At 42.9% G+C, this 18,819-nt stretch overlaps 1 protein-coding gene across 1 annotated transcript in view; it reads right to left on the reverse strand.

Moving 5' to 3' along the window:
* SYNPO2 (synaptopodin 2) overlaps positions 1-18,819 on the reverse strand; it is a 196,690-nt gene that overhangs the window by 41,328 nt on the left and 136,543 nt on the right. The window contains 1 exon segment of the mRNA XM_069104900.1: positions 8,229-8,380. Within this exon segment, the coding sequence (XP_068961001.1) occupies positions 8,229-8,380 (152 nt within the window).

The following is an 18,819-nucleotide window of genomic DNA, read 5'->3' on the forward strand; positions in this document are numbered from 1 at the left end:
AAGACTACAGATGCCACCTATATTTATGGTCTCTGGTTCTAGCTCATCCCATCAGATGGGATCTCTCTGGACTAAGGAACAATGTGCTGTATTCATTCTATCCCACTGGAGGCTATTGCCAGGTCAGGAGGTTTATAACTCAGCCAGACTCAGGATAGGTTCTGGATTGCATCTCTTGGAGTTATGGGAGCCCTCTGCTGAGTAGATGCCGATATGGTAGCTTGAATTCATAAACATTTCCTTGTAGGTTAGAACACTTGGGGACATGCCAGGGAAATGTTAGCCTTTATCAGTAGCTGAGGCCAGGAGTATAGCAGGTATGAATAAAAAACCCAAACCTTTAAAAAAAATTAGAGATAGTGAGAGAAGAGAAATCCATATACCTTAGAAGGTTATTTTCATTTCCATCAACACACAAATTAATTATATAATATTTCTTTTTAGATCTGGTAATTTATAAATACACTTTAAGTCTTATTGACTCATTGACCATCTTTGAAGCCCTATGTGGGTAATTGTACAGAAAAACAAGAGACCTATCTTCTAGTGAAAGTCAAGTTTGGTGCAGTAGCTAGCAAAACAGCTGACCATGGAGCCAGGAAGATCCGAGTTCAAGACCTGCCTCCAACACTTTCCAGATGTGTGACCCTGGCCAAGTCATTTCAACTCTCAGTTCTCTAGATAATTCTTTCCAACTATGATTTTCAGAGAAGGTTCTGACCTGCACTGGTTGAAGTAGTTCATTCATCAAGAATAATCCTATTCCAATGAAATCCCAAGTCTAGTCCTTATCGTCTGGTGAGAGATGACATAGGCACAAGGGAAAGAGAACTATTTCATCTCATAAAACATCATTCATTTCAGCCTCATTTTTATTTGACATACTAAGAGATAACCCTAGCCAATGAATGGTTTCTTTAAAATAAAAAAGCAGCAAACAAAATTAAGAAAAACAGATGAAAATTAAAAATAATAGAAGGAAAATGAAGCTGTTCTCTGGGATCCATTCAGAGACTCACCCTACAGCCTTTCACTAATTGGAATATAAAAGTCAGCATCAGCCCGAACCTTTCAGGAATAAAAGTCCATTGTGATCAAAACAAGGCCTAGAAGAGAGTGTCCCAGATTACAAATGAGTTACGATGGAATTTCACACACTAAAGCAGTGAAGGAATTAGCCTTCCAAGAGCCTAAAAAGGAGAGAAAGGAGAGAGCTTCTCTTCCAGAGGGAAAAAAGTGCCCAAAGATGGCCCTGCATCTTCTCCCTGGTGATTTCAAGCAGTAACCGCCTTCCTAAGTCCCTAATAACCACCAGGCACCCACGTCACTTGGGAACCTGAATAAGGATTTGGCTGGAGGAACCAAGTCTAAAGGGAACACTGATGAAAACCCTGCTGCCTGCCTCACTGTGGTGTAGAGGTGACCATTCTCAAAGGCCGGGCCAGTAGAGCTCCATCTTGGGCAAATGCCACCAAGCCAGAGGAGGCCTGGAGACCCTCACTTTAGAGATGAGGAAACTGAGGCCCAGAAATCTAGAGCTGAAAGGGGCTGAAGAGGTCATCTAGTCCCTTTCCTTTTACAAATGAGGAGATCGAGGCCCAGGCAAGTTAAGTAACTTCGGTGCTGTTGTTCAGCCATTTCCATCATGTCCGACTCTTCGTGACCCCATTTGGGTTTTTCTTGTCAAAGGTACTGGGCCAGTTTGCCATTTCCTTCTATCGATCTTTTTACAGATGAGGAAATGGAGACAAGCAAGGTCAAGTGACTTGTCCAGGGTCACAAAGCTAGTAAGTGTCTGAGGCCAGATTTGAACTCAGGAAGAGAAATCTTCTTCACTCCAGGCCCCGAGTTCTATCTACTACATCACCTAGTTGCTCTAAACAACTTTCCTAAGGTCACATGAATAGTAAATACAAGAGGTAGGATTTGAACCCAAGACCTCTGACCTCAGCTAATTCACTCCTTTTTTCCATTCTGCATTCATGTGGTGCAGTCACGCAGGGCCTCTGTGTAGAGAGGCTGAGCACACAGACTATTGTCAATCATGTTTATTGCCACGGAGGGTCTGTGATCTGTATCGGTAGAAGGGACTCCAGAGAAATAAACAAGGATCCTGGAAGTCCTGATAACCTCTAAAAACAACCCTGACCTTCACCCCTTTCTGTGATTTGTAGTGTGAGCTGGGCAGGACAGACCAGCTGAGATGTAAGCAAAACTCACAGACTAACAACAGCTACACAGGGGAAGCAGAGTGCTCAGACAGAATGCTGAGTGTGGAGGGAGGAAAGCCTGGGCTTGAGCTCCATCCCTGACATTCACTAGCTGGGTGACCCTAAGGAAGTGCTGGTGCCTCTCTGGGCCTCAGTTTCCTCCTCTATAAAAGTTGGCTTTGGCCTCCAAGTTTCCTTCCAACTCTAATCTGTGGTTGTGATTTGGGGGTCCTATAAGCCTGAGGCTATGGATGGCTTATAGGTCCTGTCTAGTTGGGAGACCCACCAGATATTCTTGGCCAACATTTTCCAGGAAGCCACAGCCCTGCAGCATGGGGGGTGGGAGATACTGGGGAGGTGGGAGGGGGAGGGAGAGGATTATATCCTACGAACAGGCAGTCCCATGGAAAACATTCTATAGCTCAGAAGCAAAGTTCCAGGGAATTGGCCTCTCAGAAATTTTTAGGGCATGCCTATTGTTCAAAAGTAGAGAAAATGACCATCAACTCCTTCTTACCAAAAGGTATTATACTTTACTCTCCCTCCATTTACTCTGGGATCCAGTTACTCTGGCCTATGGCATCCCATCTCCCATCACCATGCCTTTGCATTGGCTGTCCCCCATGTATGGAATTAATCATTCTCTTCACCATTGCCTCTTAGAGTCCCAGCTTGCTACTAGACTCAGCTCAAGCACCACATTCTTCAGGAGGGCTTTCCCAGTCCACAAGGCTACTAGAGACTTTCCCTCCATCTACTTATGTGTGTAGTTATTTACACATTGTCTCCCCCATTAGAATGTGAACTCCTTGGGGGGGAGTGACTGTTCCACATTTCTTTGTATCTCCAGCACAGTGAGGACATATAGTAAACACTTAATAATTGCTCATTCATTGACTGAATCTCATATTCCCCCTTGTCCTGCAGTCATTTTCCTTTAAGAAGTTATTGAGTTAAATGGCCAAATGGGAAAAAAAAATCTTTGCATCAAATTTCTCTGATAAGGAATTGTTATCTAAGAGATATCAAATATAGATATGTGTATATGTATTTATAGGACTAAGCCGTTCTCCAATACATAAGAGTTCAAAGGGTATGAACAAAGAATCGCAAAGTATGCACATAAAAATGTTCCAAATCAGTAATAATAAGAGAAATTCATGTCAAAACAATCCTGAAGTTTCACTTCACATCTTACAAATTAGAAAAAATGACCAAAAAATGGTAATAATCAGCATTGGGAGGGTTGTGGAAAGATAAGATAACCTACTAGGGTAGCTAGGTAGCATAGCAGATAGAACGCTGGGCTTGCAATCAGGAGGACCTGAGTTCAAATCCAGCCTCAGATACTTGCCAGCTGCATGACCCTGGGCAAGTCCCTTAACCCACTTTGCCTTATCTGTAAAAAGAGCTGAAGAAGGAAATGGTAAGTCCTTCCAGTATCTTTGCTAAGAAAACCCCAAATGGGGTCACAAAGAGTCAGACATGACTAATTAACCAAACAACAAAAGGCACACTAATACATTGTTGGTGGAACTATGAAATAGTATGACTATTTTGGAAAGCAATTTGGAATTCTGCAAATAAATAGACTAAAATGTCCATGCCTGTTGAACCAGAGAATCCATTACTGAGCTTATACCCCAAAGAAGTCATCAATAAGAAGAAAGATCCCACATATTCCAATATTTATAGCATCACCTCTGATGATAGCTAAGAATTAGAAACAAAGTCGATCTCCATCCTTTTGGGAATAGCTAAAGAATGTATGGTGCATGTAATAGAATATTACTGTGCTGTGAGAAATAATGTATGTGACACACACAGAGAAGCCTTGGAAAATCTGGATGAACTGATGGAGTGATCCTGGCAGAGCCAAGCAAACAACATACACCACAAGGAAGATGGGAACATCAATGACACACCAAAACACCAAAAGTGAATGCAAAAAATAATGAAGATCTGGCAGGACTTGACTGAAGAGAGGTGGAAAGCCATTCCTAACCCAGACGTTTGTGGAGATGAGAGCTCCTTCGGTGTCAGATGGGCATATTTTTGGACTTTCCCCAGTGTATTAATTAGTTGTGCTAACTTTTTTTTCTTTTCTAAAAAGTACTATTTGTTATATGAGGTGGTTGTCTGGGATGTGGAGAAATACCTAAGATGACTATGGTGGTGGGAAGAAGAGAAAATATCAATGCAACTTTATTTTGCAAAGTTAAGGAGGGATGACATGGTCCAGCAGGCAATGACTAGAGAAGAAAGGATGGGGACTAGACTCCTCTGAACAGAACCCTCATGACACTGTCTTTCGAGGGTGAATGTCATCAGCTCCCCACTGGAGAGGAGGAGCTGGTTCAAATTCCCTGAAGTCAATGGTGGTCTGGACAGCACAGTGTGGCACTTCCCTTTCCATAGACCTTAGTCAAAGTGCACAACTGGTTACCAGCTGGTCAGCCCAAGACCAGCAGCCCTGCTATGCAGGACCCGGGTCCTAGCCCTACAGACCTAAAGTTCTTCAGCCTTGTTCCTGCCATTTTGAAGAAAAGAAGATGCAGTGTCTCCCTCAAAATGACAGGGACACCTCAAGGAACGGGAGCCCAACTCCCCAGAAACAGATTGGGTGAACAAAGATTAAGTGGAATAGTAATTTAAAAAAAATCAAGAGAGGCAGCCTGCTGTGGCAGACAGGACCCTGGGCTTTGGGGTCAGAAGACCCAGGTGTAAATCCTGCTGGCCTCAGACACCTATGTGACCCTTGGTGGGTTGCCCCTCTGCAGGTCTCAGTTTCCTTATCTGTACATTGAAGTGGCTGGATCCAGTCGAAGGCCCTTTCTAGCTTCAGATCTCTCATTCTATGAATGCTGGATGAGAGGGTTTGTTGTTGTTATCACTGCAATCTCTTTTCAGCAGAAAGAGGCCAATGACCCACCTCATCCCTTCTCCTCTCCCCACAAATAGTTGCACTAAGGAATTCACTGGACAAACAAATAAAAGGAAACACATGACTGCCAGCAGAAGTTCTGGAGTCACAAGGGATCTTTCCCAGCATCCAACAGATTTGACATTTATAATCCTATGTACAAAGAGAATTAATGTGTGGAAGAAAAGCAAGGCTGGGCTCCTCCAAGAGCAGGAAAGTGATCCTGAGTGGGCTGTACTTAAGAAGCAGACAAATGAAAAGCTTCTCAAGGAGAGTGGGAACAAAGGCTTTACAGGGTAATATTGTGGTCATTTGAAACTCCAGCCATCAAGCGCTTATTGAGCCCCTACCATGTGTTTAAATGCACATAGAGCTATTATGTATGTCGTGCTTGAAATCTCACAAAGTACTTTACAAATATCTCATTTTATTCTTGAAGAAACTCCAGAAGGTGGGTGCTATTAGTACCCCCATTATACAAGTGAGAAATAGAGGCAGACAGCAGGGAAGTGACTTGCCCAGGGTCACACAGCTAGTAAGTATCTGAGGCTGAATTTGAACTCAGAAAGATGAGTCTTCCTGACTCTAGCCTGGGTACCCTATGGAGCACCTCCTAGCTGCCTCACTGCTTGACTTACTTGGTTACCAGAGACCTCTCAGGAAGTGAAGGAGGTGTGAAAAGGTTTGTAATGTAAACACAAAACACACCATTTAACATTTTTTTAATGAAAAAAAAATGAACAAACCAAAAAGAATTGTTTCTAAGAGGTAATTACAGCTGCTGGGTATAATGTTAATGGGATTTAAGATCTTCCTGCCCTTGAATAGGCCCCACCTGGAGCCCATTAAGGGAAGCTTGCTTAGGGGAGGCTTTCACACCTTTTGCTAATTTCAATTAAGTACTGAGTCCTGAGGGTTGGGATGCCCTCTGGCTCTGAGAAGTGTATATATACTCTGAGTTGGTGTTTTGCTTTGGGGACTTGCTCAATGAGAAAGATATTGGGATTCCCTGGTCGAGATTCTGAGGTATGTTCAGAGTTCCCTGCCTGCTCAGATGTAAAGGCTCTCGATCCAGGGATATATGTAAAGTGTATAGTTGATTCAGGCAGTCAGAGCCCTGTCTGTGGGTCTTTATTTCTCTGCTTGTTTTTTCTCTGAAGTTCAGGGTGCTGACTTTTCCCTGAACTAGTAAATGTAAGTTAAAAAAAGTTTGTTGACCCCTTCAACAGCTATCTTTCCTATCTTAGATCACAGATCTAAGAACCTGTGACAGCAGCCAGCCTGGAGATGCCAGTGTGGTTGCCAATACTATGGGGCAGCACTAGAACTCTAGAGAGAGGGTAGAACTGGATGAAGAGAATTGTAAGTAATCTTCATTGAGATGATAATTAAATGGATGGGAATGGATGAGGCCAACAAAAGATGGCTGTGTAGAGAGAGAAGAGCAATCTGATGGAATTGTGAGAGGCTCCTATGGTTAGGGGATATGATGTGGATTATTCAAAGAAGCTTAAGGGGCAGTCTGATAGGTGGGGTGAGAGCCAGGGAGAGGAACATTAGAAAAACAGGGCTAAATACACAGAGCTTGAGAAGAATGAGGTCTGCAAAGAGTCTGTTAGATTGGGTGATTAAGAGATCCATTGGAATAACTTTGGAGAGAGCAGTTTGGGGTGTGTGATGAGAGCAGAGGCAATTCGAGAAGAGTTGAAGAGTGAGAGGAGAAGGACTGGAGGTGAACAGGGTGGATAGGTTTTCCTGGGAGTTTGATTGAGTAAGGGAGAAGAGATACGAGATGATAGCTTGAGTAGAGACAGGGGAACATCTAGCGAAAGTTTGTTCCAGATGGGAGAGACATGGGTACATTTGGAAATGGTAGAGAAGGAACCAGCCGATAGGGAGAGATTGAAAATTAGGAGACAAAAGGGGGATGGAATCAAAGCCAAATGAAGAGACCTTGACCTTGGTGTGGAGGACAACTTGATTTTCAGAAACTAGAAGGAAGAAGTAGATGAAGACCAGAGAAGAAGGAGCTCTTCACTTAATCAGTGTTCAGTGCATTCCAACCTAATTCTACCCAAGCCCCTCCTGGATCACTGCCTTGTCACGGTGATGGGGCTTGTGTAGCTCCGTGAAATGAGCTATACCATGCAGGGCTACCCAAGTGGACAGGTCATAGTGGAGAGTCCTGACAAAAGGTGATCCTGGGGACGGACATGGCAATCCCCTACAGTATCTTTGCCAAGAAAACTCTATGGACACCATTAAAATGATAAGAGATTGCATCAGAAGATGAGCCCCTGGTGTCTAATACACCACTGGGTTAGAATGGAGGACACTACAAACAGCTCTAGCTGTAATTCTATCCAGAAAGTGTTTATTAAGCACCTACTATGTGCTAGTCAGTATATTAGGTGCTGACGATGCAAAGGTAAAATCAAAGTTGCTTCTTCAGTCAAGGGGTTCCATTTTTAATCTGAGGTCATGGATCATCCACCCCAAGAGATCCATAGGGAGATTTCAGGAGGTCTGTCAACTTGAATAGGAAAAGAATTACCTCTTAATTTTCACTAACCTCTAACTGAAATTCAGGATTTCTTCAATTATACATGTTTTTGAAAAACTGATTTTGAGAAGGGGTTCATGGGGCTCATGACACACAAAGACTAAGAGAACACAACATGCACATAGACGTGGCAATACAAGAGTCGCTAGCCTTTCTAAAGCACTTATCTGCCATAGCACCGGGGGAGAGGAGGAGGGTCAGGAAAGGCCTTCATGGAGGAGGTGCCCTCTGGCTGCTAAGGGCCACAGGGGAGAGGGAAGCATTTCCCAGGCAGGGGCACAGTCTGGGCAAAGACATGGAGAAGGTCAAATTTGGGGAACAGTGAGCTGGTCAGCTTAGGCGAAAGGTCAGCTGTGTGAAGGGGAGTTATGGAAACTCTGTAGGCACCGGTGGACACCCCCATTAGTGCTGGGTTTTATTGAGCTGACTTTGCATGGTCCTTCAGTTCCAAATCACCCGGACCCTGGGTCATAAATGTGAGGTGGAGATGCTCTGCTCAGCCTCATCTGGCAACGGCCGAAGGCTTCCTTACCTTTTGATGAGCATTTGGAGTGAATCAGTGATGCTTTCCATGAGTTTGATGACTTCTGCATAGGTGAGATCTGCACATGGGGAGCCATTGATAGAGACCACTTCATCCCCTTCACGTAGACCGGACCACGAGGCTTTGCTCTTGACGCGGATCTGAGTGGGTTTAAAAAAAAGAGGCAATATTCAGAAACTAGTCATTGAAAAAATGCTACTCTTCTAGAGAAAGAGAGATGGGGGTCATACATCTACACAAGAGCGTGGGAAAATGGAAAGAATTGGGTGATCAGCAATCATTTATCAAACACTTACTGTATACCAGGCACTGTGCTAAGTGCTGGCATACAAGGAAAAGCAAAAAAATGTTCCTGCCCTCAAGTAGCTTACATCCTAATGGGGAGGGCAACAGGCAAACAGCTGGGTGGATAGGCTACAGAAAGGGGAGATGGAAGGCAACTTGAGAGGGAGAGCATTGGCAACTGGAATTAGGAAAGGTCTCCTGCATAGGGTGAGGCTTGTGCTGAGAACCTGGGAAGCTTAGAGGCAAAGGTGAGGGGGAGAAAACACTCTAGGAACAAAGCAGCCAGATGGGAGAGGGAGTTTTTATTCAAGGAACAGCCAGTAGGTCTGTGTATCTGGATCATAGAACATGGGGAAGAGAGTAAAGTATAAAAAGACTGGAAAGGACAGAAGGGACAAGGTAGGAGAACTTTAAATCTCTACCCAAGATTTTTATATTTGGCCTAGAGCAGGAGTGGGGAACCTGTGGTCTTCTAGGTCCTTGAGTGTGGCCTTTTGACTGAGTCCAAGTTTTATAGAACAAATCCTTTTATTAAGGGGATTCATTCTGTGCAGCTTGAATTCAGTCAAAGGGCTGCACTTGGGGACCTAGAGGGCCATACGTGGCCTGGAGACCACAGGTTCCCCAACTCTAGAGTGAAACAGGAAGCTACTGGAGCTCATTGAGCAAGCAGGTGATATGGTCAAACCTATGCTTCAGAAAGACCACTTTGGCAATTTAGGGAAGGATGGATTGGTGTGGGACAAGACTTGAGCCATGGGGACCTCCATGGAAAGAAGGCTATTGCATGTACCCAGGTGAGAGGTGAGAGGTTATGAGCTGGGCTCAGAACTAGATAATGAACCCAGAGTACTCTGCAGACCTCCAGTACCGATGAATGGCTGGCTATTATTTATTCTGTTACATGATTTGGGGGGACCTTGAAACTTGAACCAAGGGTGGCTCGGGGCTCTCTCACTGTGTGCTTGTTAGATCATGGCTATCGATTTTAGACATAGTTCTTTCACCCTTTGCAGTCCAAAGAACCTTCTCCTTGCAGAGAAAACATGGAATTTGAGAGTTGACTACGCTGCCCTCTTCCTTTTGTCCCATTAAACCAGGTCACACAAGCACTTTCTCTGACTCCCCTCTTTCCCCCAGTATAGCTGCTGGAAATCCTTCTATGGTCCTCAGCATCCCTTCTCAGATGCAGCACACCTGGCCTATTTGTAAAGACTGTGCCAAGCTCTGCTACTTGGCCTTGTTTCCAGCTTGCATAGTGTCTGTAAACTCTCATTTCCTTTCTAGTCCCCCCACATCATCCCCACACAGCTTTTTCTCTTTGTTGGAATTGTTTCTCTTTATGTCTTCTGAAGTTCATTCTCAGAAGCATCCCACCCTTCCTTAGCAGACTTCCCCTGTAGATGTCAGACCATGAGATCCACCCCCCTCACCCCCCAAGCCTTTCTCTTGACCCTTTGAAACCTTCTCTCCCATCTTCTAGGCTTCAAGTTAGACAATGCCTTGCTTTCCCCTTCTATGTCATAAATTTAAGGATGAAGGAGTTGCCTCACACAAGGCTCCTAATATTTCCACATCAAGATAAGTTCCTCTTTGCAGGGAATCAGGACTAGATCCCAAGTTGCCACCATCATTTTTACCTCTTGGAGGAGTGAATCTTCATCTTAGCAATGTGATAAATGATCACCTGTTCTGTTTTCAGCAGGGAGAATTTCAGCGTTTGCTAGACAACTGAGGTTCACCCGCCCCTACCCCCAGACTCATTCTTGTGTCATACTTCCTTGTCAGGTTGGGGTCTCTTTGCTTAACTCCTTACTGACTCCTTTAGCCCTGCTGGTCATTAGCATGGTTCCATGATACTTCTGGTTTTCCTTTTGTTGAGCTTTACCAAAATGCTTTAAACTCCCCTCATATAACTCTAATATGGACAATCCTATGCCTCCCTTATCTACTTTATTCCTTTTAACTTAGAATAATCTCCCAAAGCCATTTTTCTAATGGTGGGTCCCAAGCCCTTTTGACCCCAATATGTTAAAATATGCCTCTTTGCATTTGGGTGTCCGGTTCCCTTCGCTTGTTACCCACAAATACTTTGTGCTGCGGGTTTTATTGTTCTTTCATTGATCGGATTTTATCTTCAGAGATTTATTGAGTGTATATAGGCCCTTTTCTTCCTCCTTTTTCGCTTAAGAAACTTTTGTAGAAATGTGTCGGATGCTTGGTTTAGTCCTGCTTTTGTCTGCCTTTGTGAGTGCAGTCCATCATCGCCCAAGGGTCCATCATTGCTATACTTTAAGCTATGGTCCCAAAAGACCAAATCTTCCAGATATCATCTCTTTAGCCACTGGTTCCCTTCCAAAATCTGCCTTTCTCTTCTAAAATTCTTGCTTCTCGTTGACCATAGAATTTTGTGTCTAAGATTGTCAAAGTCTTGCCCAGAATTTAGGAATGCTTTCTAGCTTCTTTCTGGCCATGGTTCCTGAGTGGTTCACTGGGACTGGATAACAGCCATCAGGTTTGACCAGTCTGGGGAATCTGGGGAGGTGCTTTTCACATTCTGGATACATGCCCTGGGGCCACTTTCTCTTGACCCTTTGAAACCTTCTCTCCCATCTTCTAGGCTTCAAGTTAGACAATGCCTTGCTTTCCCCTTCTATGTCATAAATTTAAGGATGAAGGAGTTGCCTCACACAAGGCTCCTAATATTTCCACATCAAGATAAGTTCCTCTTTGCAGGGAATCAGGGCTAGATAAACCTTTGTTTATCTTTTATTCATTAGCATAATTCAAAAGCAGAACCTTTTCTTTATCTTAGTACTGCTGCCTTACTAAAATTTTTGAGCATTCCCCCAATTTATGTATATTTACATAAAATTATACACATGTCCTATTGTTTAATGATTGTGTAAATTATAAAATATACCCAATAGAGTAATGTTGAGATGAGATAAAAATGAAGTTAACAATATTTTAAAATAATTTTTGGCTTACTAACAGTATAAAAATTTTTATCCTCTGGATTTTTTAAATGATCAGCATGGTTCTCTTGCAGGATTTATTGACATAATTAAGAGGAGAGATATTTTAAAAATACAAGAAAAGTCACACCAGAGTTCCCCCCCCCAAAATATATATTATTTGTGCTATAAAAAATAATATTTTTACTTGTGAGAAGTAAAGTGGCAGTTCTCAAACCCCCTTTATACATTTAAAAATTCTTGAAGACCCTCCAAGTAGCTTTTGTTTTCGTGGGTCACATCTGTCAATATTTACCATATTAGAAATAAAACCTCTTTTCATTCTGCTATATTATGTATCATGTTATCTTAAGAGCAGCTAGGTGGCGCAGTAGATAGAATGTTGGGTCTAGACTCAGGAAGATTTGAGTTCAAATCCAGACTCAGATACTACTAGCTTTGTGACCCAGGGCAAGTCACTTGACCTCTGTTTGCCTGGGTTCCTTTATATATAAAATGGGAATAATAATAGCACCTGCCTCCCAGAGTTGTTATGAGAATCAAATGAGATGATATTGTAAAGTTCTTTGCACAGTGAAAGGCACATAGTAGGTACTAAAAAATCTCAGCCTTGGTGATGGTAAAAAGAGTTTTGACATCTTGGCTTCCCTTGAAGGGTCTCAAGGACCTGTTGGTGACTCGAGACCATACTTTGGGATCTGTCCTACTACCCGCTACCTTCTTGAGTCTGAATAGTGATTACAAGGCAAAAGAAAAGTAAAGACAAGGAAAACATAGAAAGGCTATGTCTTTGGAAACTGAGTTGTCCTGGGCCATTATAAAGTTTGGGTGGAAAGACAAGAAATCCCAGTCAGAATAGGGGTCAGTGGCCAAAGAGGCAGAAGAGGGGGCAGTTAATATTTATATGGTTAAGAATAATATTTTTAGTGAGAACATAATGGAATATGCTTCATTATTTTGAAATATCTCAGCTTAACCTTTTGTGGTGGAACAATTCCAAGGTTACTTCTAAGTTCAATTTATATAAAACAAATGAGATGTCTTATGATTTTTGTGAAGGTGGGTCTCCATGATGTTGAACAGAAATGGAGACTTTCAAAACTATTTTTAAATGCAGAGATTTTCTTTGAAGGCATCAAAACCTGTGAATGGCTGGATCTTTGCGGAAGTCCTTGGCTATTACCCAGTTCTTCTGTATCACAGCATCCTATCTTGTGTTACAGGAGTTCAGTCGCCTTCCCAGGCCCAGCATGAATTTGAGGATTAGGGGCACAGAAACACAGAGGAAGTCATTCCTGTTTGTGTGAATTAGTTCTTATTTTATTCCTCCTTAAGAACAAGGAAGGTTTTTCCACCAGAGACTGGAGGACATGATCTTAGAGTTTTACCAATTCACACCTTAAAACCCTCAACAATATAGCATTTCAATGACACTTTGAGGTTTGCAACATGCTTTACATCTCATTGGAGATTCACAATAACCCTGTGAGGTAGGTGCTAATGTTTTCTCTGTTTTACAGAGGAAGAAACTGAGGCTGAGAAAGGTGGAATGACTTGCCCACAGTACACAGTTGATAACAGCCTGAGGCAGGACTAGAACTCAGGTCTTCCTATCTTGTAGACAGGAGACAGTTCAGCATTCTAGCCACTACAAGGCAGACAGGTGGAGCTGAGTGCTGGACTTGAAGACAGGAAGGATCAAGATAGGTGCCGTTATTATCCCAAGTTCACAGGGGAAGAAACTGGTGCAAGTTAAATGACTTGCCCAGGTCATACAAGTGTCTGAGGCTGGATTTGGACTTGGGTCTTCTTGACTCTGGGCACCACCAGGAAGCCTCCTAATAGTACACACTTAGTAAATGCTTCTTGGATTGAATTGGATTGGAAAGAATGCTTAAATGTGGAGCCCAAAGGCACAAAACGTGGGTCTGGCTAATGGCTTGGCTCATCCTTAGCTACGTGTGATTGTAAGTAAGTCTTGGAAACTCTCAGAGGCTCAGTAATTGTAAAATCTGTAAAACGGGAATGATACGTGAGGAACAGATTTGATTGTAACAGAATATTATTTTTCTGAAGTCTTGTGCACAGAAGTCATTCAGGCAGGATTTATATACCAAGAGCACAGGATCAAGAATCAGAGGACCTAGATCCAAATTCTAACTCATTCCTTGTATTGATACCTCCAGTGCCCAGAATAGTACCTGGAACATAGCACTTAGGGAATGTCATTTAATGGACTGGAAGGGGGATGGATTAGACGGTCTCTGAGGTCCTTTTTCAGAACTAAACGATGGTCCTATAAATGGGAAGGGGATTAAAAAAGGAAAACCAAATGAAAAACAAGCAAACAATAAACTTTAAACTTTACCTAGATTAGAGAAAAGTCCTTAAGGCGCAATTACTGACACAGAGTAAAATGCCTTGAGACCCTCCTACACGAGAAGGAGGTCACAGCCTGCTCCCTTGGATATACCCTTTTTCCCCCTCTTCCCCATCCTCTCTCACTCAATTACAGCACAGATGCTAGATATGAATAAGCTGGAGCAGGACTAGGCTTTCCACAGCTTGTATTTAAATTTGTCATTGTCTTGCAAAGCCATTGACATGGGGAATACTGACTATTGGGAGTCTGTGGCTGGGTGTCCAAAGCCATCAGCTGAATTTATGCCCAGAGGCCCATTTTTATGCTGGGCTCTGGTCAAAGGGTCTAACCATCATCAGATCTAAACATGAAGCCCCCAATTTTGGTGTTTCTCCCCGCTCGGGGATTGATTTTTCTCTTAGAGGACAAGTGACAATTAGAGAAATCATTTCTAGGAGTCCCAGAATAAAATATCTACAACTATGATGAACTTAAAGACTTAACTTTCCAAAAGAGCTATGGTTCATTCCTTTGGTCTGTCACTTTGAATACCTAGAGCTGAATGTGTTTCCACAAGCAGAGATGATAGTGTCATAATAAGGGCATGAAAATCATGCTGGCAGCCTCCTCTGTTGTTGTGTTGGAGGGGAACATTGACAAATATGGAGTGGTATGTATTCTCTGCTGATCTTTCTTTCCCAAGAATGTAAACCTCCAAGTACTTTCAGGAAAAAGAGAGAGAGAGAGAGAGAGAGAGAGAGAGAGAGAGAGAGAGAGAGATTTCCCTGAGACTTGCAAGGATGTTTCCCTGCATGCACAGAGGGCAGTTTTCTTTCCTCATTATTGGTTTGATTTAAATATAGAAGACTTTCCATGGAAGTCTTTGAATTCCATCAGTAGAACTTTGTCAATATTGAGAGAGAAGGGGATAATTAGAAAGTCTTTCAAGCTCATAAAAGCATAAGCAAAATTCAGCCAAATGGGCTAAATGTCACATAGTTCCACTGGAGAAAACAAGAGATTGTTGTTTTCTTTGAAACAAGGCCAAAGGAAATCAAGGATTCTGGGTAAGGACTCTCTGAATGCAAAGGGCATAACCATCTGCTGAATTGGGTATTACTTAATAACTTTTCAGAGTAACATGCCAAAACTCAATCTGTGAGCTCATTCATGTGGGCATTTCCTTCAGGAATATAGACTGTAATTCATCCTGTGCATCTCTCTCCCATGTCCTTCCATATGATCACCAGAGGGATCCCATTCATAGTGCTAGAGGCTTTCCTTTCATTCTGACAACATTGTGTGGACAACAGTGAAACAAGCAAGCTATCCATTAGTTAACCCTTTGCACTCACTCCATGACTGGCCCCTCTTTTATCACATTTTTGGTCACTTTTTTACACCATCTTTTCCTCTAATTTCTTGTTTTCCGTCTTTAGTAGACTCCGAGGACCAACCCTGTGCCCATTTATTGCTCATGAGAATGAAGAGCAATGATGATAGGATCCCAGATCTAAAACTGAAATGGGCCTCACAAATCATCTAGTCTATCGCTCCTCATTTTACAAATGAGGAAACTGAGACTCAGAAATTAAGAAGCTTGGCCAAGCACAGTGTCCAATGTTCTTTCTGCTGTACTGGGCTAAAGTTTTTGGGGGACTAACGAATTGATTTCAGCTTTTACAAATGAGAAGAGCCAGGCAACAGAGAGATTGTGACTTTTCTAAGACTAGAAGCAAGCTCAGAACCTGTCATGGTCACTCATCATGTCACCTGACAGAGAAGATCTTGAATTTCAGGACACTGGACAAGATGGACAGCTCCCTGGTTGGGGCGTGGCAGGAAGCAACAAAGACTGCTAGATTCCATGGGATGCCCCCATGCCTTCACACCCACGGGCCACTCTCTGAAGCATGGAGGGCACAATGTACTCTTCTTCCAGGTGGCCGTGATCTTTGAGGCCCTGCCACAGGAAGTACAGGCTGGCTCCCTCCCAGAAGATTCCAGTGTAGAGGCTCTAAAGCGAAGCCACAAGTTGTTTTCCAGCCCCAGGAATATAATTAAGTGGGTATCAAGACAAGAAACTTGCTTCTTGACTTAGTTTGTCTATCTGCCTTTTCCGCATAAAGTCATCTGTGTTAGAGAAGAAAGGAGACTTAGGATTCAAAATCTGTGGAATCCCAGACCTCAGAGATATTTGATAGTTGTCAGGCAAATAGCCATTTCAGGGTTTATCATCTAGGCTTCAGAGATTAAAGTTAGGAAGTCTATGGAATGATTACTGTTAGCTGGGATGAGGTCAGTGCTAGAAGGATGCAAGTGCTTGGACTAACCAGAAGAAAAGATCCAACCTGAAGGCAGGTAGGTGGCCTGGAGTCAGGAAGACCCAAGTTAAAATCTGGTCTTACTAGCTGTGCGACCCTGGGTAAGTCACTTAACCCTGTTTGCCTCAGTTTCCCCATCTGTAAAATGAGCCAGAGAAGGAAATGGCAAACCTCTCTGGCATTTTTGCTAAGAAGACACCAAATGGGGTCATGAAGAGACAGACACAACTGAAAATGACTGAACAGCAAAAAACAGAAGAAGACAATTTGCCACCTGAAGCTAAGCATCTTCTGTTACGGAGATCAAAGAACTCGGCAGACAGGATTCCGAGGGCACAAGAGAAGAGAGCCCAAGAGAGACTTTTTGCTGATCCCTCTTTTCAAAAAGATCTGGAAAAAAGAGGGGAGGTAGACTTTATTTGAATTGAAGGAGGATGCCAGCCCCTGCCCTTCCTTTGACTGGTTAAAAAAAAGGTCTCAGCTGAGCCCTAAGCTGGAGACCACACACCCATGAGAGCCCCTTCTGGCATGGGCCATGGGTCCCAGCTGAGCAGCATACAGTGTAAACTGTGAGACTGGCAGGAACAGTGTGAGGGCTTCCCTACAAGCTAGCAGTGGTTCTCTGGGACTGGAGGTGTGAGCAGGCCTCCACTCTACCTGGTTGTGTGTCTTGGCTACATGTATGACTCTCCGTGAATATCTCCTGGTCACATTATCTGTGTCACTCTGTCTACCCCTGGGCATTCCCTGAGATTCTATCCTGGGCACTCTGCTCATCTTTCTCTACACTCTCTCTTTTGGTAATCCCATGGATTTCATCTTTATGTAGATGACTTTCAGACACACACACACACTCTCAGCCCCAACTTCTTCCCTTAGATTTAGTCCTTCATTACCAGCCATCTACTGGACATTTCAAACTGGATATTCTGGGAATACCTCAAACTCAACATGTACAAACCAGAACTCACAGTGCCTTGTATTCATTCTCTTTATTCTTTATAAACTTATATAGGTGTTTATTGCTCTCCCTTGCCCCCACATTAGCATGTAAGATCTGTGAGGGGGATTGTTTTGTTCACTGTGGTCACCTCTCCAGCACCCAGTGAAGTGCCTGCCCATAGTAGGTGCTTAAGAAAGGCTTGTCAATTGATTGGATGATTCTACATTTAGTACATATAGTACAATGACTATAAAAAAGTGGGCTGTCAGAAACCTTAACTGAGCTTTTTACGTGGCCTCATCAGCCATTAGGTCAGGGTCAAAAGATAGTGCTGACTCTGAGGGTCAGCACCTTTGGAATTTGGGAAGAGATTGGCAGTGAGACTTGTTGGATTTCTAACCATCTGACGTTATTACATGCTTACCCACAGGACTCCATTCAGTTGAATTACTAATGGGATAATGTCTCAAGACTTGCTTAGAATATCTTTATCCAGATTTAGACAACGACTCATAATACAAACAGGAACATATTCTGAACATTAGAATTACAAAGGGTGTGTCAGTCTACACTCCCTGTGGCCCCACTCGCCCTCTCTGAAACTCTCAGGACCAAAGTATCCCTCCCTGGCCACCCCTCCCTTGCATATGGTGTTTCCTCTTATTACAATAGAATTTCTTGTGGATAGTGGCTATTTGGGGTTTTGTATTTATATCCCATTGCGTAGTACAGTGCTTGTTACAGAGTGAGTTTTTAATAAGTGCTTTCTCATTCATACATATGGAGAATCTTTATATAGGAATGTGTGACTTGTATATAGACTTCAGACAATGAGATTTCTTGGGCTTTGGATACATTGAGCTTAATGGAACCACTGCATACTACTAACAATGTCTACCTACAATGCCAGTGTCCTCTAAGGGTTGCCATGATGCCCCTCTTCATTTCATTGGGAAACTTCCAGGCTCTCAACATGTCAAGTCTTAGGTCATCCCGTCAAGGTATGCCTCCATACCTTGGATCACTTTGGAGACCTGGGGGGGCTGAAGCTTTCCCAGAGGGTCAGATCAATATAAGAATAGCTCTGATGAGACAGGGAGGTACTTGATAGGCAAGATCAAGGCTTCTCTGGGGAACTAAGATGATAATGAAAGCTGGTGGAAATAGTAATAATGGAAGGAGAGGGAAGAAGATAGCTAGAATAACTTTTGGGGTGATATTTTTCCGACTTTGAAAAAAATACTAAAAAGCCAAATATTGACCAAAAATACTATACAAATCTATTCCCAATATATAAATATATTATCTTTTTAAGGCTATGTCTTATACATCTCCCAGTGTTTTGTATGTAATAGCCATTCTATAAATATTGACTGAAGACAAATTGAAGAAAAATGGACAAATGAAATCTAGATGCAATAGCATGATGGAAGGTTCTAGTTTCTGCCTCTAACTATCTAGGTGACTTTGAGAAGGTATGGGCCAGTTTCCTCATCTGTAAAATGGGCAAGGGGCGGGGGTGGGGGGAGGGTGTTTATCTCTAAGTCCCCTCCCTCCTCTGCTGCTATATAGCCCCTCCACAGCCACTTTGATCCATTTCTAGGCCAAGTGTTCTTATAGATCCATTGCAATGTTGGATTGAGAGCTGGGATGGGTCATTTAAAGGATTATCTGGCCCAGTTTCATT

This window comes from Petaurus breviceps, unplaced genomic scaffold (assembly GCF_028583685.1).
Source record: "Petaurus breviceps papuanus isolate PSGF00001 unplaced genomic scaffold, PetGlider_PUasm1.0 689, whole genome shotgun sequence".
In the NCBI taxonomy this organism is placed as follows: domain Eukaryota; kingdom Metazoa; phylum Chordata; class Mammalia; order Diprotodontia; family Petauridae; genus Petaurus; species Petaurus breviceps.